At 46.5% G+C, this 25344-nt stretch overlaps 1 protein-coding gene and 1 pseudogene across 6 annotated transcripts in view; one reads left to right on the top strand and one right to left on the bottom strand.

Moving 5' to 3' along the window:
• Positions 1-8926, bottom strand: part of PFKFB3 (6-phosphofructo-2-kinase/fructose-2,6-biphosphatase 3) — an 88927-nt gene extending 80001 nt beyond the window's left edge. For 4 of the 6 annotated variants that reach the window (XM_054726291.1, XM_054726306.1, XM_054726302.1 and 1 more), the window contains exon 1: positions 8673-8922. Coding sequence is in view for 1 of the 6 variants with exons in the window: in XM_054726286.1 (XP_054582261.1) it covers positions 8673-8688 (16 nt within the window). In the remaining 5 variants the exon portion in view is untranslated. Of the gene's footprint in view, positions 1-8672 lie in introns of all 6 variants that reach the window. The other 2 variants (XM_054726281.1, XM_054726286.1) reach the window with 2 other exon arrangements.
• Positions 8927-13223: 4297 nt separating this feature from the next.
• On the top strand, positions 13224-14051 carry LOC103304824 (39S ribosomal protein L16, mitochondrial-like; annotated as a pseudogene).
• The last annotated feature ends 11293 nt before the right edge of the window (positions 14052-25344 follow it).

Below are 25344 nucleotides of genomic sequence, written 5' to 3'. Positions count from 1 at the left end.
ACTGGCCAGGGCTCTTTTCTTTTTTAAGTGAAAGTGAGTTTATTAGTGAAGCAGTGAGACACAGAATGGGCTACTCCACAGACAGAGCAGCCCAAAATTTTTTCTAGTGAAATGGAATAGATGAGAAAATGTCAGCGTGTACTGTATGTCCTAAGGATAAGTACTGTTTCATGAATATTTCTGTCCAGTCCTCAACCCAGAACTATTAAGTCAGACTTTCTTGGCACATCAGACTTTTTAAAAACTCCCCAGTGAACTCGAATGTGTGGTCAGGAACAAGAGCCACAGATGTCTGGTTTTGTTCTTAGAGAATCGGTGGTTCTGTACCCGTTGTTTCAGGCCAGCATCTGGCTACTGAGTCAGGTCTTGGTGCAGAAGGCCAGGCTTTCCCTAGATTCCATCTGCATCAAAATGCATCTTTCTCGTGGCCAGGATCTCCTCTTTCTCTCTTCCTGCTTTGACAGCCACTCTTCTTGGGGGCACCTCTCAAAGCCCCTGCTTGCCACCCACTGACTGCTGAGACCTTGCTCTGCCTGTGACTGGATGGCCCACGTCCCCAAGCTTCCTGGATGACTTCAGCAGCCGTGGGGAGGGCTTCCTGAATTGGATCGCTGGGGTTCAGTACATCAAGCAGACAGGCAAAATACCGAAGCAATTCAGGTCTAAGAAAGAACATAGCTGTTTCCTCAAAAGGTCCAGGACAGCTCTGCACCCTGCACATCAAGGGAGGAAAGCCAGGGCAAGGTCCCTCCTCCAAAAGACCTGCTTGTTTTCCATCTGGCCGATGACACGGGGAGGAGGAAGCCTCTCTTTCTGACAAACTGGTGGTTAGCACAGGCAGGGGAAGTGCGCTTGCTGAACTGTCATATCAGATGCCTTCCGGAGCAACATCTGGAGGGGCTGCTTGTGGATGGGGTAGGATAGCCACAAACCCGTTTCCTCCTCAGACTTCCACAGCCTGGCTCCCAACCAGGACTTGGTACATCCCCAGGGTCAGGCACCCCTTGCTCAGTCCCTGGACACAAGATGCAGCCAGGAGCCATAGGTGCTGTTTAGAGCCAATAAGAAGGGGGCCACTCCTCCCTCCTACGGTTGTCCCCTCCGCTAGCCTGTTCACCATGAGGAAACGGTGGAACTAGTCTTCTGCAGGACATGAAATGATGAGCAATTTTTTTTAATACTTTCCTGCATTTTCCAGGTTGCTTACAATTGAACGTATATGGAAAACACTAGGGCTTCCAATTTGTGAAATAAATTAATTCAGTCTCTTCCGGACAGTCTTTCTTGAGGTTCTGCATGGGAGGACCTGCTACTAAGGATTACTTTAGACTCTGGGAAGAGTCGCAGAGTTCTTAGCCCTGGAGTGACCTGAAGGAACCAAGGACCTATGATGGTAACGGCCTGACCTCAGAGGCAGAGATCTAGACGGGCCTAGTAGGACAGAAAGGTATCGTGTGCGTCCATGGTAGATGGGCTCCAACACCAACTTCCTTTTGGCGCGAATTTCAGTCCTGAAATCAAAGCCACAGAAGCAGAGACCAGAGAAGCCAGGGCCATGACTTCTTCATTTGCTACATTGCTGAAAACTTAGCCTCTGGCCTGGAGACACTGGGAGAGAGCAGGCGGGGTCCCAGGACATGGCACAGAGAGAAGCCCTCTGTCTCCTGCAGCCAACTTAGCCTAGAGGCTTGGCACACTCTGTGTTGCAATAAGCATCCAGGCAATTGGGAAGCATCGATGTATGAGTCAAAGCTGGAGGGAATCTCAGTTCACACCCTTCTTTTACAGACAGCTGAGGCCAAGTGCTCTGAAGTGGCTTACTTGAGATCACCATCCAGTTACTGGCACAGGCGGACCTGTCACTCCCTGGACTCGGAGCTCCCAAGCTACTGTTTTCTACACATTCCATTCCTAATGAGGGCCGTGTCCTGCCACACCTCAGAGGCTCCATCCAGCTTCCTCCGTCACCACTTCTACTGCATGTGGGTATCTGCCAGGGCCGCTCTCAGAACTGTCCTGGCAAAGGACTAATAAACACTTAGAGACTAACTGATCCGTAAACAGGGCCACATTCCTGCACAAGGAGTGGTCTGGTGTGCCGTCGCCTGGGAGCCACCATATTGGGGGCCCAGCTGATGTTAGAGAGGACCTAGGGTCTTGTGTCATCAGACCCCAACTCCTACAGAACAGCAGGCAGGGGTCAGGGCTGGGGGCACTGCTCCCTTCTCTGCCCTCCTCCTCCTTCCTCTGTCCCACTGCCTCTGCCTCTCCCACTGCCCTTTTGTGACATCTCTCCCCCTTGTTCATTTTATCCAGCTTTCACCATAAATACATAATTGGGAAGGATGGGGAGACTGGCCTTCCTTACACCCCACGGTGCTGTTTCCCACACCTCGTGGGGATTGGCTGCAGATATGGAGGAAAGGAAAAGGCTAGGTACTAGGACAAATATGAAGACCCCAGCCCTGCCCTCAGGAAGGGCCCAGTGGTCTGGAAAGTTAGAAGAGACTCACAATTCACTGCAGAGGATGAAGAATGTGATGGATGCTTGAACACTTCAAGGATCTACTGGTGTTTTTAGCTCTCTACAAGAAGAAAGCCTGCCTGTGTGAGACTCCCCCTGAGCTGAACGAACCAATATGCAGTCTACACCTAGTGCTTGCAGCACCTGTTGATATTGTTAATGTTGTTCAGAGTCCCCCAAAAGTACCAAAATGGTGACCAAAGTAAAAACCAGAAATGTGTCCGCCTTGCTTACATTTATGGCTTGGTATTGTCTTTATTTTAAATTTACATGTGGGGAGAGGACCATAATCTTTCAGTGATTATGGTTTTGATTATCTTAATTTGGCTCTGCAACTACCCATTCCAGAGAAATGGGAGTTTCTGACAAATGACCAAGCCCAAGAATTTATGAAGCACTTGCTACCATCTGGCCCTTGTAGAAGTATGATATACAGACCCTCCCCCGAATAGCTGACAGATGAACACCCAGGAAATACTTTGAGGACATGTTTGAAATGTTGGTTACAGGACAGGATATACCCACAAGAGCCCATCTACTTAGATTAGATGGAAAGGGGCAGAGAAGACTTGAATTTGAGCAGGGCAGTAAGGAATGATGAGAAGCATTCACGTGTGTATATGCACGGGCACGTGCATGCCTGTGTAAATGTAGCGTGAAGAATGGCAGGCATTAGGGAGGGTGTGGGTCCGAGAAAAAGCAGGTCAGAGGGTAGCAACAGGTTGCAAAAGCACAGGGTGGCCTTGGGCTGGCCACTAGTGGACGCTAAGGAACACACCTGACCACAGCAGAGTAATAGGAAAATCTTAGAAGGGTGCAGCTCAATGATGAAAGGCCTGCAAAGACACCGTCAGCTGAGAATTCACAAGATACAAGATAAACCACAGAGGGAAAACCTGGAGAAGGAAGGCCCCTGATCAGACACTGAGCCAAAGCCGATGTCCCGCAGTCCCCTTCCTTGGGGAGCATGCCGCAGTCGTGTCAGGGGCAGAGGTCTGAAGTGGCCTGGGGGCCCTGTTCTCATCCAGTAAGCTGGTAGGCCCAAGGGAGGAGAGAGCACCCCAGAACATAGTCTGCCAATGCAGACACCCAGAACAGAGGGCGGTGCCTGGCACAGCAGCGGCGCACAGGACAGGAAGGAGAGAACCAAGGACCAGCCCAGCTCCGCCTGGACAGTGTCTTTCAGGATCTGCTCTTTGCACTCCCGCTGGAGAGAGAAAAGAAGGAGAGGTCCTGGTTTGGGATCGAAAACTGTTGAACTCTGTGTGATTGAGTTCTCGTTGCAAGCAGCTGACCTGCAGGAATTCCAAAGGGGTTGCTTCCCCTTTAATGGCACAACTTGTTTTTCTCTGTGTTCCCTGGGCATCCCTGGAACCTTGTGACCAGAAGGGGACTGATCAGCTCACTGTGCAGCTGTGGCCTGACATCTGGCTGGTCTATCAACCCTACCACACCCGCCAGGAGCTATGTGCTCAGCACCTGACAGCTGTGTTCTGAGTGACCTCAAAAGAAGCAGAGGCCAGCCATCCTCATGTGCAGGCCCATCTGGGTCTGTCTGCAGACATCTCTCAATGATGCAGATGAGTCAGGCATCTATGTCTATCCCTCTACTTGATTCTCATGTGAGAAAAGTTTCTGGTTCATAATGTGACATTTCATCCTATATGGTTTCTGCCTGACATACATGATGTCCTATCATTGTGGTCTATGCTGAAAAGTCAGAATTCAGACATCCAAATCCCAGCTCCAGTTAGCACCCAGTTTGATGAAGGAACTTAGAAAAGTTATGCAACCTTTCTAAGCCTTACTTCATTTTTACAATGGAAATAATAACACCAGCCACATCAGAGGGCAGTTGTGAGGATAAATGAACACATATAAGGCAGCACAGCACTTAGGACTTGGAAGGTGCTCAGTAACTGTTAGTTTGCTATCTTATTGTTATTTAGTTAGAACCTCCACCTGCTAGTTGCCTGACGCTTCCGAAGGTGGGGGTGTGCAAGAATACTTGGGGCACGCCATCTGAAGACATTTTTATAGGTTTCTTGTCCTGAAAAGGGACATTAAGAATTCAGTGAAGACCCCCCAATCTCTGAGCAGAGCCACACCTATATGACCTGAAAAATCACTTATCTTATTATTAAAGCTCTCCTCTCTTAGAGGAACTGCCTTAACTTCCCTTCACAACTAGTTTCCAGCTTTTAAAAAAATACATTTTTATTAATTTCAGAGAGGAAGGGAGAATGAGAGAGCGATAGAAACATCAATGATGAAAGAGAATCATTAATCAGCTGCCCCCTGCACACCCCACACTGGAGATCAAACCCACAACCTGGGCATGTGCCCTTGGTGGGTGATGGTGAGTGGAGTTAGCCGGGTTCCAGCTTTTTTTTTTTTTAATTAATCCTCATTGAGGATATTTTTCCATTGATTTTTGGGAGAGTGGAAGAGAGAGGGAAGGTCAGAGAAAAATATCAATTGTGAGAGAAACACGTATCGACTGGTTGCCTCCTGCATGGGCCCCGGGGCAGAGCCTGCAACCGAGGTACGTGCCCTTGACCAAGGGACCCTTTGGTCCGCAGGCCAACCCTCCATCCATTGAGCAAACTGGCAGGGCTCCAGCTTTTTTATTTTTTTAATCCTCACCTGAAGATGTTTTTATTATGTGGATTTTTTTGTTTGTTTTGTGTGTGTGTGTTTATGAGAGAGAGAGAGAGAGAGAGAGAGAGAGAGAGAGAGAGAGAGAGAGAAACATGGATGGGTTGTCTCCTGTACCAGCCCCGACTGGTACCAAACTCACAACCTGGGTATGTGCCCTGACTAGGAATCAAACTTGCAATGGGATAATGCTGTAACTACTGAGCAACACAGGCCAGGGCTAGTTTCCAATTTTAATCACCCCTTCATGACCTTTCTCCCAGAGTCTCATTTTTCCTGCCCCCTTCTGTTCTCACAAATTTCCTTCATGTTTCACGCAAGGACATTTCCTTCTCCTTACTCCAACCAATCTGGAAACCTACTTCTTCCAGCAGCCTGGCCGAGGATCCAACTCTGTTCCCCGACTACAACCACCATCAGCCTGGAACCGGCCAAGAAGAGACATGAGCATGAACGCAGTGCTTACATTTCATCCCACCTGCCAGCTGGGAAGGTCAGTGCCAGCTGCAGCCCGGACCAGTCTCAGCCACCACCAGCCATTCCATTCATGCTACACAGTTTCTGCCTGACATTATCATAGCACTGTGCGCCATGTCTAGGCCGAAAGGTCTAACATCAGGGAGGGCATTGCCAAGTCTGTCTTACTGACCCAGCACCTACTGTATGCCTGGTGCATAGCAAGCCACTCAATCTAGAGAATGAATGAATGAATGAATGAGTCCCTCCCAAAGTCTTACTTGTCAAGACACAGAAACACAGCATGGGAAGGGAATTAACAGTTAATTAACCTTCAAGGAGGTTAGCCAGAAGGAAGTCCTCCATCTGGCTTCCCTTCTTTTTGGGAAGGAACAGCAAAATTTTTCCATTTCCTACTTTTTTAATTACTTTTTTTCAATCCTCACCTGAGGACACATTTTTATTGAGTTTAGAGAGAGAGGAAGAGAGAAAAACATCTATGTGAGAGAGAAACATCAATTGGTTGCCTCCCATACACGCCCTGACCAGGGATCGAACCTGCAAACTGGGTATGTGCCCTGACTGGGAATGGAACCCACAACCTTGTGGTGTATGGAAGGATGTTCCAACCAAGTGAGTCACTCGGCCAGGGCCTTAAATTACTTTTCTGAATAGCCAATACATTCATATAGTTAAAAATTCAAAATATATATATATAATTTCCAACCCTTGGAAGTCATTAACCACCCGGAGCCTCAGTTCTTCACTGGCCAAATGGGCATTTGAATAGGGATGGCTGTGGTGGGACTGGTGAGACGGTGCACAGAAAAGCAAACACTTAGCGAGGTGAGATCTGCGCAGACAGGGAAGGCGGATTCTGAAGTCTCCACCATCTGACAGTTGCAGGAACGGGGTGCTGCACCACCCTCACAGGCAGAACTTTCCACCTCTAGGCAGCTCCAGGTGGCATCTCATCACCATATTGAATAAGCCCTGTCTCCCTGAAATTTCTACTGTGCTTGCTTCTAAACAGATCAGCACTCAATGAAGTGGAGGGTGGTTCTGCCTTGGACTCGAAACCCTCCAGAGTCCCCACCCTGGCTTACATCAAGGCCTCCAGAAAACCCAAGGACTATTTCTCACACCCTGGGAGTATCAGAAATCAGCATCCATAGAATGAAGGGACAGTATTTTCCTCTTCATGCAGCCAAGTTCTCTTCAGATTAAAAAAAGACAAACGAAAAAGCTTACCATGGTTGGCAGTGTGCAAATGTTTCGTCCAGTGCGATATAATAATACACTAAAATATGCCGTCATAAAGTGAAATTTTCATACATAAAAATAACCTAACAGCCTAGTTGTTTGATCCTTGCTGCGTAAGGGTTCCCAGAGTGCTGGCTGAAGTAAACAGGCATCTCTCTGCCTTTTAGTGTTTGCCACCAGAGACCTCAAGGACACAGTGGGCAGGGGAAGGGCTCAACTCCACGGAGAAATGACCATTCATACTGCCGGTAAATGAGGTCAGGTGGGGGCTCGGAGAGAACCGCCCGAGACAAGGTGCCACGTTATATACGGAATAATGGAGACATTGAGGACAGTAACCATGGGACTAAACGTCATCAGCTGACTGAGGACCTGACAGAGCTCAACCTCGCTGTCCTTAGCTGTCTCCTTCCCTCTCACCACCACCCGCCAACGGGACAGGAAGTGCCAACCATCCCCCTTCACAACCAGGAGCTCCGTAATGGCATCTTAGCAACCTCTGTTTAAGGGACAAAGGGCAGTATGGTGCCACGGCAACTGTAGCACTAACCTGACCGTCTGAATTATGAGAGAAGTGAAGAGAGGGCAAGAAAGGTGGGGTGGAGGGAGCAGGGAGCAAGCTCACAGCATGGTCCCAGGTCCCCGGTTCCCCAGGGTCAAGGCTTCCTTTCAGTTCTCACCTCAGTCGTACCCAAGTGGGGGTAGGGGAGCTTTGGGTCTAGAGTGATAATGAGTCACCAGAGGCCAAGCCTCCCTCAACACAAATAGAAAAAGCAGAGGAGTCAGATAGTTCTGACTGGAAAGTAAATTTGCAGCTCCCTCCCTATCCCAAGGCTCCCACCCCAGCTCTGCAGTGCCCTGGGAGCAGCAGGGCCGCCATGCCCTGCCCCTAAACCGGCCAAATACAAGGGCGACCCCTATCCAGGCAGCGACCGTGGGAGCCTCTGGGACTTTCTGGCAGACCTTGCACACACACACACACACCACCCCGTGCCGAGGAGAAAGCGCCAGCGAAATGCCTAAATGCCTCCTCATCACCTAGGCAAGGCCCGCAGGTGGGCCAGCTGGGGCGCTCCAGGCAGGGCGCCCTGCACCCCGAGGAAGATCTTGCCGGAGGGCACCTCCCTACTCCGGGCCGGACTCCCCTCGCTAAGTGTGTGCTTCTCTGAGCACCGTCTCACCAGTGCCCACACAGTCATCCCTATGCAAGCGCCCATTTTGCCAATGAAGAAACGGAGGCTCCAGGTGGTTGGTTACACGACTTCCCACGGGTCCTAGGTGGGAAAGGGAGAAGACGGGGCTCACACTCACATTTGCATTCCGCACCGGCCGCGCCCCCGGCCCCCCAGTCCCCCTCCTAGGCTCAGACTGCCATCAGCGCGCGCAGCCGGGTCCGGCGCCGCGAAGATCCCGCCACTGCAGAGCCCCCAGCTGTGCCCCCCGGAGAAGCCTCTTCCACCTGCATCTCGGAACCTGAGTGGAGCGCGACCGAGGGGCACTCGCGCCCCGCTCTGCACACCGGCTCCGGCACCCGGCGGCCGCCCGCGAGCGGCCTGAGGGGCGGCGCTGGCCGGGAGGTCGGTGCGGGGCGGGAGCCGGGAACGCGGAGCCAGGGCGGGGGTAGTTCGGGACCCAGAAGGGCAGTGCTGGCCCGGAGGGGACAACGCGGCGCACGGTCCCGGCACCGCGGGCGGCCGCCCCCGCCCCGGGCGCGGGTGTTCACCTGGCCCGCGCAGGTTTCCCGGCTGCTGTCGGGAGGGACCCCGCCTACCTTTTCGGAACGGCATCGCGGAGGCGCGCTCCCCGCGGGACGGGCCTGGGACCCTGACGCCGGGCGACGTCCAAGTGCCGGCCCCTCGACTCGGGGGCGCCTGCGGGCGTCGGGCGCGGGACTAGGGAGGGGGAAAGGGACATATTTGGGCAAAGCCCGGGCGCGTCACACGCGGAGGAGGAACCCCGCGAGGCGAGGCGGGAAGCGCGGCGGCGGGGCGGGCCCTCGCGGAGACCGCTTAACCCCTGCGCTCCCCGCCTCCGGAGCTGCGACCTGCTCCTCACGGGGCCACTGAAGACAACCAGGTCCTGGGGCTTTTCGAGGACATCATCCCTGGAAGGATTTGGTGAACTTTATCCCGTTTTTATCCTTGGGTCCTCGGGAGCGTAGGACAGGTACAGAGGACTGCCCCAATGGCTGCTGGGCTCGAAGTGAAATTACATCAAGGCTGGAGGGAGTCACCCCCAAAAGTACATCTGTGACAGTCACCCTGGCCACTCGTTCAAAATCCTTCCTTCTCCCTCTTCTCCTGCCCGGCTTTATTTTTCTCCCCAGCACTCATCACCTCTATTTTTCTCTTTTGTTCATTGCTCTTTCTCTCGAACGAACGTTGAGCAGTATCTCACACACAGGTCCATAAATATGTTAATAATAATGATAATGATAATAATAATAATAATAATAATAGGACTTAAAGAACTCTAACCTAGAGAAATAGGAGACATCATCCCTCTCATTCCTACTTATTTTGCCTCTGTGAAGGCCAATACCTGAGAAAGTGCTTTATCATTTGGTGGGCTCAAAGGCAGCTCACCTTTCCAGTCAGGTAACTGTTACTTCCTTTGAAAAGCGCTGTTTTATATTGCAATTTGAAGAAATAACGTTAGGAACAACCTTCTGATCTAATATTTAAAGCACCCATGTCCATCTTTCAATGTAGTGGGGGAAAAACATCCAGGTGAGCTGAAAAGTCAGAACCAGTGGTTGGTGTTTTTTTTAATCATTTCTTTTATATATATATATATATATATATATATATATATATATACACACACACACACAAACACACACACACACACACACACGAAGATTCATGCAATAGACCTTCATTCACCTGGCTGCCTGCACCAGTTTTCTGCCGGCACTGGGGACTCAGGCCTTGGCTGTGGCCACCGCCTTCTGCCTTCTTTCAGGGTCGGGGCTTGGCCCCGGGCGGTGGCCTTGGGCTCTGCTGCACCCCAGCGTCCCTGCTAAGGATCTTAGGAGCCGACCCCCTGGTCGTTGCCTGCGATCCGTGCGGGCTCCCCGCTGGTGCCTAAGGCCGGGAAAGCCTCCACCCAAGGCTTTCCTGGCCTTGGGCTCCGCTGCAACCTAAGGTCCCTGCAACCGTTTCCTGGTGGGCATGGCTGGTGGGCGTGGCTTGTGGGTGTAGCGAAGGTATGGTTCATTTGCATATTACTCTATTATTAGGTAGGATTATTGATTTCAGAGAGAAAGTGAGGAGAGAGAGAGAGAAACATCAATGATGAGAGAGAATCATTTATCGGCTGCCCCCTACATGCCCCCCACTGGGATCAAGCCCACAAACCCGGCATGTGCCCTGACCCAGGAATCGAACCATGACCTTCTGGTTCATAGTTTGATGCTCTCCCACTGAGCCACACCAGCCAGGTTGTGGTGAAAGTTTTTTGTATGCTAATGAGATGACTGGGGGGGGGGGGGCGGGTTAGATAGCTTCAGGATGGGGTTGGTGGAAGACCAAATATGATTAGAGGGTTGGAACTTTCAGCCTCTCCCCATCTCCAGGCAGGTGAGAGGGGCCAGAGATGGTCAATGATTTAGTCAATCATGCCGGTGTAATAATACCTCAATTAAAAACCCTAAATGATGGAGTTGGGAAAGCTCGGGGTGTTGCACTCAGAGAAGAGAATATGGAAGCTCTGTGCACCTCTACTCTCTTACCGTGCCCTATTCATCTCTTCCATTTGGCTATTCCTGAGTTGTATCCTCTATAATAAGCTGATAATAGCAAGTAAAGCACTTTTCTAAGTTCTGTAAGGCTCTCTAGCAAATTATTGAACCCAAAAGGAGAGAGTTGTGAGAATCCCCGACTTTGTCGCCAAGTTGGACAGAAGAGTGGGTAGCTTGGACACACAATACTTGCAACTGGCATCTGAAGTTAGGGTAGTCTTTTAGAACTAAACCCTTGACCTGTACGTAGGGTCTGAGGTTACCTCTGGGCAGTTAGGGCCAGAACTGAATTGAATTGTTAGATACCCAGTTGGTGTCAGAGAGCTAGAGAACTGGTTGTTGGTGTGAAAAACCCCACACATTTGGTATCAGAAGTCTTATAAGTGAAAACATTTCAGACTCATGTAGTCTGAAAGCTCCACATCCTGGGTAGGGAAAAGAACATGGGACTCATCACTGTCTCGATTCTGGTCCATGTTTAGTGAGCAGCCCTCTCAGATTGTTGTTGTTTAATAACCTGGGGAATATTTGTTATTTTACCACCAAATTAGCTGACAAGGATTGATGTCAACATTTAATAACTCCGAGTGTTTCTGCTTGTCCCCCGCAGAAGGGAGGAAACAATGAGGCAAATTCACATAGAGATAAGAGAGTGGCAGGGAAATTAGATTTGCTGAAGTGACAGCCAGTACCTGTTGGGGACATGGGCCGGAGTAGTGGGACATGGCCTTCAGGGTTTTGATGAGGAGAAAAGATATGAAGTAATTTTAAATTGAGACTATATTCCCAGGTTCTGTCAACAATATAGTATGAGGCATAGAACCAAGTAATTTTATCATCATTCACCAAACTTTCAATTGTGTCTGCTAACATTCGTGTTCTCAGTCTAATGGACTATTGATTTAACACTGCTCCTGTCCTGGGGAGCTCTTACCATATCAAAGTGTTGTTGAAGTCTAGCCTAATTGCTAGAACCCCTCCTGAGGGCTGCCTAGCCAGGGTAGTCTTCCTCCCACTTCCTCCAGGTCCCTGTTTATCCTCATTTTAGAATGGTCACCACCAATAGCATAATCAGGTCATCTGAGGTCCTGCAAACAGAGGTGCTCAAATTTGTTGGGAGGCAAGCAAGCTGGAGGGCTGGTTAAACAGATCACTGGGCTGCAGCCCCATTTTCTGATTCAGTAAATCTGGCATGGGGCCCCAAAATTTGCATTTCTCACAAAGTTCCAGGTGATACAGAGGTTGCTAATTCTCCTAGTTGCAGAGGGCACTTGGAGAACCAAAGAGGAAAGGGGAACTCCGCTGTGAGGGGAGGGCAATGGAGGAACAAGAGCAGACCTGGAGCTCCTCTGATCCAGGCAGGAGCACCCTTCTTCCTGGGCATGGGTGCTGGCTGAGTGCTTCCTGCCATGGCTCCTGGGGCAGGAAGTGCCCAGGGCCACAGCCTCTGGTTTTCTTGCTGCAGGCAGAAAAGGGCCCTCTTCCCAGATTTATTTTCCAGTTCAGAGGCCAAAGGCTTTCATGCTCTCTCCAAAGGAAGGGTAACCCTCAAATAGGAAGATATCTGATACTCTTTACCCTCAGAACCTTTCCTTAGCACAGCCTTTCCTTAGCCAGGTATTCGGGTATTTTTTACATTTCCCAGCCTTTCCTTTCTAATGACAGAATGTAAGGTTTTGTCTCCAATGAAGGGATTCCAGGCCAAAGAAGGGGCTGAGCGCCTTTTCAATGGGGGTCAGGAACAGGTAGGAAAGTGTGTGTGAAGGAGGAAGAGAGGAGGATGAGGGGTAGGGAGGGGGTAGCAGGGCCCGTCAAGGACTTGACAGCTCCACCCCCACCTCTGCTAGACTCCCTGGTGTGGAGAGTCCAACTGCTGTCTCCACTACCCTGTCAGGAGCCAAGAGTTGGTCAAAGGATTAACTCTGACCTTCAGTAAGTTACTGAAACTAGGCCCACTTCCTCTTGCCTGAGGACAAAGCATTCCTTCTGTAGCCGCCCTTCAACCGCCACACCCTTTATCTATAGTCCGATTATCTAGGTCAGCCCCCACCCCTCCTAGGCATCTCCCCTTCTAGAAACCACATATAAGGAATGCTGTAAAAAATAAAATTTCGAGGCTTGATCAGAAACCCCTTTGTCTTGCCTCCATTCTTTGCGTCCCTTGTCTGTCTCTCATTCTCTTAGGTGCGTCGCCTCGGTACCCCCGTTAGAAGACCCCGCTGGCCAGGGCACTACCCTGGCTCCCACTGCCTGGCCATCTCCCCACTCTACGTCCCTCCACATGGTATGGTTCCAGTGGTTTCAAGTTCCTGCTGCCTTAACCTTCCTAGCTCCTAGGGGTTTGCCCAAAGGCAGACCTACAGCCAACCTTAGGGTAGGGTGCAGGCAAAGGTCAGGGTTGGGGAGAACTGGCTGAGGATCTCTGCTTATTGTGTTGTGTGACATACCCCCTGGAGCCTCAATATTTTGACTATAAAATAGGAACAGCAAATCCCTCCAGGCCCTAGAGCACCATACTCTGGGTCAAGGTAACCTCCGTGGTCACCGTGGGGAGCCAGGCGCGGCTGGACACACGTGACCATGTGGCATCAGCTTGCCCGCACCAGTGCGCCTCTCCTACGAGTGCCTTTATCAGGTTCTTGGGCAGTCCCACCCACCGGTGCTGGCCCAAAGACGCTGCTCCCGGTGCCAACTTTCGAGGATGTTTCCATTCCTGAAAGGCCCAAGCTTAGATTTGTTGAAAGGATACCACTTGTGCCAAAGTGCGAAGGGAACCTAAGAACTTGCGTGACATACGGGGACCTTCAACTGAAGATACTGAGTTCACAGAAGGCAATTTTGCAATCTTGGCACTGGGTGGTGGTTACCTCCACTGGGGCCATTTTGAAATGATGCGCCTGATGATCAACGGCTCCATGGACCCCAAGAACATGTTTGCCTTATGGCGAGTACCAGCCCCTTTCAAGCCCATCACCCGCAAGGGTATGGGACAGCGTATGGGGGGGGGGGGCGGCAAAGGCTCCATGGATCACTGTGTGACTCCTGTGAAGACTGGCCACCAGCTTCATAGTAGAGACGGGCAGCTGTGAATTCAAGGAGATACAAGGTTTCCTCCACCAGGTTGCCCACAAGTTCCCCTTGCCAGCAAAGGCTATGAGCCGTGAAACCCTAGAGAAGATGCAGAAAGATCAAGAGGAACGAGAGCGTAACAACCAAAGCCCCTGGACCTTTGAGTGCATGGCCACTGCCAACATGCTAGGGATACAGAAAGTACTGAGCCCCTATGACCTGACCCAGAAGGGGCAATACTGGGGGAAATTCTACTGCCTGAATGTGTGTAGTGAGAATATGAGAAATAAGTGTACAGAGAGAAGGAATCTACATTTTTGTTCTCCTCAGTTACCCTGAAAGTCTGGGTAGCTCTGATGTCATAACCAAGTAGCCGCATATGAGTGCTGTAGATGAAAGTGCATTATATTTATATTAAACAAAATTTCAGTATCACCTCTGGCTAAAAAAAAAAAAAAAAAAAAATAGAGACAATGCATTCTTCATGAATTGCTCTGAGGATCTGATGAAATCATGTTTGCCTGGAGCACAAGTGCTCAATAAAAGGTAGCTGCTGCTGTTAGTAGTATTAATATTATTAGAGCTGGAAGCAGGGAGAGGGTTCCTGGGTGGTGAATGGGAAAGGTCCCAGAAGAGGAGGAGTGATGGGAGCGCGTGGGCTGGACCAAGGAAATGTAGGGGCTGAGGTTCAGTGGGGTCAAGTGAGGCAAGAGAAATCCAGCTCCTTGACTACTGTCTTTTACCAAAATGTGAGTCTGAGTGTGTGTGTGTGTGTGTGTGTGTGTGTGTGTGTGTGTGTGACTATGAAAGGATGAATGATCCATAGTATCAAAGAAAACTACAAACATTTAGAATAGTTGGACACAGTAACTCATAGATCTTGGTTTCTAAATATCATTCTTCTATTAGAGGAAACAGGAGATCTTTCAGGGTTAGAGATGACCTCAGGGCATCTGTGGCACCAGAAAATAATCACTTTGCTGAGGTCCCAACCAATGACAGAGGCATGTCCAAAAGACACAGGCCAACCTGAGAGGGCTCCTCTGGGACAATCATGAAAGAAATGGATTGTGACCCATAGGCTAAAGTAAGAGCCCATGCGTCCACATTGACATAAACAAATAATTGGTAGAGGAAGGAAAGCTCTTGCTCTACAAATTCTAGAATTTATAGAATTATTAGAATTCTAGCTAATAAATGTAGAAGAAAAGTCACCATTTGGCAAATGCCACAGTAATAACTATTTTATAGGAGAATCATCAGTGTATGCTAAAATTAGTAAAATATGACGAGAAACATGATATTAACAACCTCACAGAATCTCTCACAAGGTAATTATTAATCACAAAGGGGAAAATGGTAACTTTACAGTAAAGAATTCTGGCAGCCACCTTAACCAAGTGATCAAAGTTAATGGACCAGGAATGGACCAAGTCAGCATCATGTGCCTCTTGATATAAGGCACTGAAATGGACACACGATATCTGTAATATTCTTGCCAAAAAAAAATCTATAACCTGACTTTAGTCATGTGAAAACATGAGACACCTAAAATAAGGGCCATTCTACAAAATAGCAAGTACTTCTTCAAAAATGTCAAAATCATGAAAGACAAAGAAAGACTGAGAGAGTGTTCCAGACTAAAGGAGACTAAAGAGGCATAATGACTAAAGGGAATATGTGATTCTGGGTTGCAAACTGAACCACAAAAGGGAGATTTATAGGACAGCTGGTGAAATTTGTCTAGTATTGTACCAATATTAATTTCCAAATTTCGATTACTGCACTGTGGTATAACATTTAAGGAGTTGAGGTGAAGGGTATATGAAAATTCTTTGTACGCTTTACAACATTTTTGTAAGCCTGTAATTAATTCAAAATAAAAAGTTTAAAAAAATTAAATTGTAATTGTAGTTTTCTCACCAAATGAGAAAACTCCCAAATTGATTTGGCTGTGTAACCAGCTACTAATTACTGTTACTGATGGAAATTGCCTAATTTCCAGGCCACATAATGAGGAGCATTAACATAAATTTAGTGGCTTAAAATACCATACGTTTATTAGCTTGCAATTCTGTGGGTCAGAAGTCACACAGCAAGACTGAATTCTCTGCTCAGGGTTTCATGAGGCTGAAATCAAGGTGTTGGCTGGGCTGAATTACCATCAGGAGACTCTAGAAAAAACCTGCTTCCACGCTCATTCTTATTGGCAGAATTCCGTTCCTGTGGTTGTAGGAATAAGGTCCCCACTTCCTTGCTGGCTGTCAGCAGGGGCTACTATCAGCATCCAGAGGCTGCCTGCATCCCTTGCCATATGGCTCCTCCATCTTCAAGTCAGCCAGGCAGAGTCCTTCTCTTGCTTTGAACTCTGATTTCTTTCCAAACCAACCAGAGAAAACTCTGCCTTAAAGGACCCAGGCCACTAATTAGGAATCTTAATTTTTTTTTTTTAATATATATTTTATTGAATTTTTTACAGAGAGAAAGGGAGAGGGATAGAGAGTTAGAAAGATCGATGGGAGAGAAACATCGATCAGCTGCCTCCTGCACACCCCCTACTGGGGATGTGCCCGCAACCAAGGTACATGCCCTTGGCCGGAATCGAACCCGGGACCCTTGAGTCCGCAGGCCGACGCTCTATCCACTGAGCCAAACCAGCTAGGGCTAATTAGGAATCTTAATTACATCTGCAAATCCAGCAGTACTTAGATTAGTGTTTGACTAAATAACTGGAAAAGGTGTTATGTGCAACAGGCCCGGGAATCTTGGGGGCCATATGAGAATCCCGCCTACCACAGAGAGTAATTTCTTAAACCAAATACATGGATATGAATTGGCAAGCAGCTATGATCGAGGGAGTGGGAAATGGACTGCAATGAGGACATGGGCTGCCCAATGCCCCCCAAGTCAGTCTGACCTGATTCAGCTGAAGGTTGATTCTCAGAGAGGGCCGCCTTTCTCTCCTAATACTCCTCTTATTTATTTATTATTTTTATTTTTTTGTTAATCCTCACCGAAGGATATTTTTCCATTGATTTTTAGAGAGAGTGGAAGGGAGGGTGAGAGACAGAGAAATATCAATGTGAGACACATTGATTGGTTGCCTCCCACACATGCCCCTACTGGGCCTGGGGATCAAGCCTGCAACTGAGGTACCGTGCCCTTGACTGGAATCAAACCCTTGAATCTTTAGTCCAGGGGTCCTCAAACTTTTTAAACAGGGGGCCAGTTCACTGTCCCTCAGACCGTTGGAGGGCCGGACTATATACAGTTTAAAAAAAAAACTATGAACAAATTCCTATGCACACTGCTAAGTCGGCTGCTAAACAGGACAGGCAGCGGCGGCAAAAACACCCGGCGGGCCGGATAAATGTCCTCGGCGGGCCGCATGTGGCCCGCGGGCCATAGTTTGAGGACCCCTGCTTTAGTCCATGGGCTGACGAACAATCCACTGAGCCAAGCCGGCTAGGGCCTAGGTCGGCAAACTCATTAGTCAACAGAGCCAAATATCAAGAGTACAACGATTGAAATTTCTTTTGAGAGCCAAATTTTTTAAACTTAAACTTCTTCTAACGCCACTTCTTCAAAATAGACTCGCCCAGGCCGTGGTATTTTGTGGAAGAGCCACACTCAAGGGACCAAAGAGCCGCATGTGGCTCGCGAGCCGCAGTTTGCCGACCATGGGGCTAGGGCAATCCTCCTGTTTAAACTCTACTTCTGTGTGCAGCCCTGACTGTATTGGAATTTAATTATCCTCCCTTTATGTTGAATTTTCAGAAATCAGGATTTAGTTTCCAGGAGGCAGTATTTTTTCTTATATTTAATTTTTATTAATTGATTTTTAGGGAGAAAGAGAGAGGGAGAGAAAGAGAGATCGAGAGGGAGATCTCTTTGTTCCACATGCATTCATTGGTTGATTCTTGTATGTGCCCTGACTGGAGATCGAACCCACAACCTTGGCCTATCAGGACAACGCTCTAACTAACTGAACTACTCAGGCAGTGCTATAGGAGGCAATTATTTTCAAATCCTTGATTAATGTCCTTGATTCAAAGTCCATGTTCAACTGTCCTTGCAACTTTGCACACACCAAGCAGTTACAGCTGGGGCACTTGGGAACATGTGCCCCGAGCCAGACCAGCTCCCTACTAGTCGGGGACAGTTATTCCTTTCTTCAGAAGGAAAGAGGAGCTGAGATGAGGTTACAAAGTCAGTGGTAGGCCTTTTCGAGCTGTTCACAGGGTCTAACTCAGGCCTCTGATACTCCCTGAGCCCAATGATGGGGCTGGATTGCAAACAGAGCCATGGGAAATATCAGAGTTCTAAATGACTCAAAATGTAACGGGCTTGCTCTTCTGAAGCCCATTCCCATCAACATATAATCAGGCCTTTCTTTTTTTTTCTTTTTTTTAATGTTACAAAGAGCTTTCTTTTTCTTTTTTTCATAACACCCTGACAAATTTTTGACTCAAGCAGAGGCAAACATTCACCCCATTTCACTGAAGATGGAGCTGGCCTCAGCTAGAGGAAGTGGTTTGCCCTGGCTGCTCAGCCAAAGGCAGATCAGAGACCTAAATCCTGACCAATGCCACTGTTCTCACTGTGCCACACTGCCCTTCTCCAGGGAGCTGTGTCCTCTCCTCCTGTCTTGGTCCTCTGGGAGGGACGTCACAGTCCTCAGAGTGTTAGCTCAGCTGGGACTGAGGGCCATTCAATCCCAATGTATTTAGTCTTTTTTAAAAATTGATTTTAGAGAGAAAGAGGAAAGCGGATAGAGGGGGTGGGGAGAGAGAAACATCCACTTGTTCTTATTTTTAATGACCTATTTACAGTTAAGGAGCCAGGCTGCCTCTTTCCCAGAAATCAGACTAAACTTCTCAGGCCAAGTGGTAGCTTTCCAGCCCCATTTTGGTCCTAGAATTGATGCTGAAGAGGAAAACAAGGAGTCACAGAGATTTCAAATTAGTCACATAATCACTTCTGGAGATAAAGGGTGATTCTTCATTGTGGGTTTCACTTTACCTGTAATAAGGACACTTTAGAGGCCAACTAAACAGTGGGCAAGCCAGGCCGGTGGGGGAGAGGTGGGGCCCTGTGACCAAGTGCAGCGCTGGCTCTTGTTCTGCCTCCTGGTGCCTCCAGTCTGGCCACTCATTCCTTCCTCTGCCTCTGTTTCCCCATCTGTAAAATATAGAGAATATTAGTTGTTGACAGAATGTAAGGAGCAAACAACTGCTTAAAAAGTAAATACTGAATTTCTAACATTAGACAAACATTCTGTATATTTTCACTGTAATTTATGGTGGCATACACACACACACACACACACACACACACACACACACACACACACAAAAGACTGCTTGGATTTATTTTTATTTTCAATTAATATTCATTTTATTAAAATTTAAAGTGTTAGGTTTTCCTTAAGCTTTTAGATTGAACTTAAACTGCTTTAGTCTACTTATAACTTTGATAAAAAGTAGTAACATATATTACTGTTAAGGGAAACCTTGACAACTGGTCCCATTCAGAAATTTAGTTATTTAAACTGCCTTAACAATTTTAAACCACATTTATGAAGTTAACACTTTATTGTTTAGAATACTTCAGTTTGCTCACAAGCCTTCCCACATTCTTAACCAACTACATATGGTGAATGCTAAGTTGCCTTAAATGTTCTCATACTGCTTAAAATCTTAATAGAATTGTATTGCACCTTTTAACTTAAATGACAAGTCTACATCAAGCATGTCAAACTCGTGGCCTGCAGGCTGCATGCGGCACACAACGAATATTTTTGTGGCCCAGCCAATATAATGGTATGTAAGAAACATTTTAATAAAAATTTCGTAACTTAACTTTTACAATATCCTGTTATACATAATTATTAATAACGAATTACAACATTCGCTAATGACTGATTACTGTAATCGTGTTGCATTCATTTCCCTTACACGCCTTACGCAGGCACACCATTTCTCTCCACTAATACTAGCAGAAAATATTTTAGCAGCCGATTGCCATGTCATTAGTCTTGGACTGACTTGTTTGGTGTGCGCAAAAGGAAATATTTTGCTTTCGGAGAACAAGAAAAATAGGTTTATTTACATTATGCTTATTAATTTGTGCAGTTACTCAGTGTCTGATAGGTTAATATTCAAGAAAAAATATTAATTTTTATTAAAATGTCCTATTATTTTACGTTAAAGATTACTCATTTCAGCCCTTTGTATTCAGCATGTCTCTATAGAAATAAACCTACATTTCTATGAAGATTGAAGCTTTTGTTTTTTTGTGGCCCACATAAACTTAAACCTTGTTTATTAGGCCCGTGTTAGCCTTTGAGTTTGACATACTTGGACTACATCAATCACTCAATTACATTTTTAAAACTAGAATCACAAGGTCAGTCCATTGGGTACTCAAATTTGTCACATTCTCTTAAAATTGCAAGTTCTTAAAATACCAAATAGATACAGGTCACTTAAACTTAACCCCAAAATAGCAAAAGCCTGAGTTGAATTTGTTTCACATTCCTCTGTTTATATAAACTTTTCCAGGGTTAAAAGAAACTTACCTAATCAAGTTACAATTATGTCATTACCAGCAAGCTAGAGGTCCTCTAGGTTAACCTACAGCACTAAGGTTACTTACAGACCAGAAAGACCCTCCTTAGGATGGCAAAAAACATAATGGTTTTCCAGGCCTTCTGAATTGTGGGTTATATTATTTTTGCAATAAAATGTTTAAAACTAAAGAGAAAGCTAAATTATAGATCTGCCACAGGGGAGTTTCCAGATGAGAGTTGAGATGAGCTTTTAAACTATTACAAAGCATTTGTTGCTTACTTAACATTGGCTTCAAGAATTAGCCAGGGAATTAATTTCTAAATGGTGTCATATTCTGGAGGCATCAGTGATTGTGTTCAGGGCTTTGGCCTGGCCAGTGTGCAGTTTCCTCAGGCACAGGCTGCACAGATGGAAGGACAGCTAATGACTGGAGAGGGACAGGCCTGTGGAGGATTAAAGAAAAAATAAGTGTCTAAATCAGTCCATGAAGTAAGGGCACTTCACTAGCGCCTAAGACAGTGATGGGCAGCCTTTTGAGCTTGGTGTGTCAAACTTCGCCAAAAAACTGAGCATAACTCTGGTAGTGTGACACTTTGAGGAAAAAACATTATTTCGCGATATTTATAGTTTAAATAACGTAAATGTATAATTGTTATATATAATTGTATTTAATAACCAAAAACTAAATATTTAACTTACCTGCTTAGTGACTTCTTTGTTCATCCGTCAGTCGGTTTCTTTTGTTGGTCTTGATATTATTTAGCTTGTGTGGGGTGCCGTGAACTAAGATAAGTGACGGGGAGGGGGAATTCTTTAACTAACCTGCCTATTAGTGACTTTTTTGTTGCTGAATTTCATTGGCTAAATCTTCAGTTGAAGGGTGGTATTTTGTACACTTCAGGCCCAAGCAAGCGCTACTAACTTCATCTGTCAATCTGTTTCTTTTGTTATAAACACTGAGAATAAGGCCTCACAAAAGTATGTAGAGGGAAAAATTGTGAGTAAAGCCATTGCTATATTTTTCAGGGTGCTAAAAGTGTCTGGTAGTCGGTTCCAGGCACTCCAAATTTCCTGTTCGTAGTGGCACTCTTGATTCTCCAAGCGGCACCTTTCCAGATTCTCAAGCTTTGACCTCAAGTTGACAAACACCTCAGCCCAGATACTGTCTTGAAATTCTGAAAGTTGCATCTCCAAATCATCAATTTGCATCCATTGGAAACCATTTAATTCCAAACTACTGTAGACTACTACATCAGGATACTTATTTTCATGGTCTGTTCTAGACTTCTAAATTGACTAAATATATCACTAAACTGGTCAAGTAACGAATCTAAAACATGCTAGTACTTCATATGCAAGAGTTCCATTCATTTTGTACAGCTGCACTGGCCTTCTCAAAATACTTTGTTACTCGAGGAAAATACTTGTAAGTTTTAGTTTCTACATCTCGCTTGAAAATTTTAACTTTACTTTCAAAAGCTTTTATGTATCCAAACATAACGTCAATACTTTTGCCAAAACCTTGTAATTTTAAGTTCAGTTCATTAATATGAACAGAGAGATCTGTAAAAAACATCAGGGTGTTGACCCACTTATCATCATTAAGCTGAGGAAAGTTTCCCAGATCCTTATCGTCAAGAAATACCTTAATTTCTTCAAAGCACTCCACAAAGCGCTCAAGAACTTTGCCTCAGCTCAGCCATCTTACATTATTGTACATCAGCAGTCCACTGTAGGTGGAATCAACCTCCAGTAAAAGTGCCGAAAATTCTCGCTTGTGAAGGGGGCGAGCAGCTATTAAATTCACTATTTTTGTAACAACTGACATTAAGTCGTTTAAGTCGGTGAATTCTGCTTTGGCACATAAAGCCTCCTGATGGATAATGCAATGAAAAGGCACAATCGGATGTCCAATAGCTTCTGTAAACAATTTGACAAATCCGACGTTTTTCCCCACCATATTTGGTGCCCCGTCGTCACTGACACAACTTTAGAGATATCAATGCTTAGGTCATGAAATGTGTGTATAACAACCTTACATATTTCTCTTCCTGATTTACTTTTTGACACTGATACTAACTTTATCAACTCTTCTCTCATTGTGAGACCACCAGAATATCGACCAATAATGGCCAACTGAGCATGTGATGTGACATCAGTAGTTTCATCAAGAGAGATCGAAAAATATTTACACTTCCTTATGTCTCTCTTTAATTGATGTTGTACGTTTGTGTTCAGTCTCATTATTCGGTCTTTTATGATATTTCTACTGAGTGGCAACTCAGATATTCTCTTAATAATTGCATCTTTATTCTGCATATCATGAAATAGAACTGGTGCACATCTTAGGAGAGTTTCTTTAATAAATTCTCCCTCATTGAGCGCTTTTCCATGCTGAACTATAGAGTGAGCAATGCTCAAACTTGCAGATGTTAAATTTATAGAGCCTTTCATAAATTTAAGGATGGAATTAAATTGGCTCTTATAAAGGTGTAGCTGCCTGGAAATGTATTCCTTCCTTTCATCCTCACTTTTTTCCAAGAGCTGGGAATGATTAGTTTCAAAATGTCTATTTATATTCCACGTTCTGCTTACTACCGTTTCAGTACATATAATGCAAAATGATCTGCCATTTTTTTCTATAAAGCCATACATCTCGGTCCATGTTTCTTGAAAGGGTCGGCCACTGCTACTACCACTTCCTTTACTTAACCTTAGTTTTTTTATTTTTTGGGTTCTCCATCAGGGGGGTGGTGACAGAAGATAGAATTATAGATAGCTTGTTAGGCCTGCAGGCAATTAGGGGTTAACTAGCCTAACTAACCACAAAATGGTGCATATAACTGTCTTTTAGGAAAGGGCAGGGTTAATAAGCAGAAATAGAGGTTAATAAGGATGCACAACAGTAATAGTGGTGAAATGGAGTCTGCACTATGGAGCAAGATGGTGTTCCTTATGTGAATTAAAATGGCTGCCACTATTTCTAATGGCAGGAAACGGCACCCAAAGCACGCCACAAACCCTCGCCTCTCCCAGCCTCCCCCTCACTTATCTCAGTAATGATGGATTAGAAATCCATGACACCCCAGAACAGCAGATAATGGTTGCTGTGGTTAACTGTTATTTGGTTACTGGTAATGGCAGGGCCCCCAGAGATGCGTCCCTGCTGCGTTCCGCTGCTCCCTGCTCTGCCAGCGGAAGTGAGGGCAAAGATCCCGGCTTAACCGGAAGTCCCAGAACTAGACGCTCTGTGCCGGACTTCTGTTGTTTTGGCCTACAGACCTCCGGCACAGAGTGTCTAATAGGGGAGGATGAAACATTTGCGACTAGAGTCTTGGAGTTAGTCTAACTCCAAGACTCTAGTCGCAAATGTTTCATCCTCAGGAGAAGCAAATGTTTCATCCTCGGCATGCGGCCGCTTCAGCGGCCACGTGTCATCAGAAATGGCTACGTGTGTCAGTGCTGACACGCGTGCCATAGGTTCACCATCACTGGCCTAAGAGATAATCAGAACTCAGGGCTCTAAAGGGCAGATATCTAGCTCAAAAGTACTTAGGCAAAAGGGCAATTTTCTGAAAGAATACTGATTACTCTGGATGAAAGGCAGAACAGAACATCCTAACCCCGTGGTCGGCAAACTGCGGCTCGCGAGCCACATGCGGCTCTTTGGCCCCTTGAGTGTGGCTCTTCCACAAAATACCACGGCCTGGGCGAGTCTGTTTTGAAGAAGTGGCGTTAGAAGAAGTTTAAGTTTAAAAAATTTGGCTCTCCAAAGAAATTTCAATCGTTGTACTGCTGATATTTGGCTCGGTTGACTAATGAGTTTGCCGACCACTGTCCTAACCAAAGGATAAGACAACACTGCTGTGGGGCCACAGGCACCATCACGGAGGTTCCAGGGTACGAGGCCGCTCCCACGGGATCTGTGAGTTCCGAGCTGGGAGAGAGTGGTTCTGAGGAAGAGTGTGGGCTGTTCAGAAGGATAGTTGTGGTTCAGAAGAGCAGCTTGTTCCCTGGGCTTCATCAAGGCATAACTGGTGCATTCTACCAAAAGCGTCAGGTATAGAGAGACCTGGATCTAGTGCCGACTCCTATCACCAACACACTTGCTCACCTTGGGCAAGCCCCTTCCCTTCTCTGGGCCTCAGTAATCTCTACTTCAAACTGACTTGGAGTCCTTGAAGGGGACGTCCCAGGCCTGACATTACAGTTCTCTGAATAAGGGACAGAAAGGCAGATTGGGAAGCAAAGGAGAGGAAATAAGGGCACTGGGAAGACTGACAAGAGACAAACACCCTAAGAAAATTGGGATTTAAACAGAAAAACACCACCTCCAGGGAAAGTGCTTAGACAGACACGAAATAAAAGGGAGAGGCTGGTGGCCCAAGTTGCACTGGAGTGTCTAGTCACCCCACAGGGAGAGAGCCTGGCCATTCTTGCTGGAAGACCCTCTGAAGTGCCGTAGGCCAGGTCCCCCACTCATTTTATTCTCCCTAAATCCAACTTCTGGCACCTGTGATACTATTCAAAAACAGAGTGACTGTGCATAATCCTTTTTATGGAATGTTTCCTCTCAAGACATGTGCTCTGAACCCGCTGGGTACATAGTAGATAAATGAACATTTACCGGATAGATGAACGATGGATGTTTGGAAGACTGCTCCTCAAAGCTTAGAGCCATGACATTCATCTTTATATCTTTCAGCTCCAAGAGCCTGGTTCACTATAGATGCTTAACTGTTAAATGAATGAGTCAGTCAATCACAAAGCTACCTTTGCTGCTGAATATGGATTCATATTTCTGTGTGGCTTGGACTCCAAATACATCTCGTCCCTCTTTGTGTCACTGTTTCTGCCAATTCTCAGAAAATACTCAGTAAACATTTGTTTAAAATCAGGTCTTCTCTATTTCCTGTTCTGTGACTCAGTGTCTGATACACAGAAAGAAAAGGAATAATAGATGTTTACTTAAGAAGTGCGTGCCTCTGAGAGCTAATGAACTGTCAAGGTTCACCTTCAATGAGGGATGCTCTAAGTGTGAGTGTGTGTGTGTTTGGCAC

This window comes from Eptesicus fuscus, chromosome 2 (assembly GCF_027574615.1).
Source record: "Eptesicus fuscus isolate TK198812 chromosome 2, DD_ASM_mEF_20220401, whole genome shotgun sequence".
Classification (NCBI taxonomy): Eukaryota; Metazoa; Chordata; class Mammalia; order Chiroptera; family Vespertilionidae; genus Eptesicus; species Eptesicus fuscus.
This window is presented reverse-complemented; position numbering and strand designations above follow the sequence as displayed.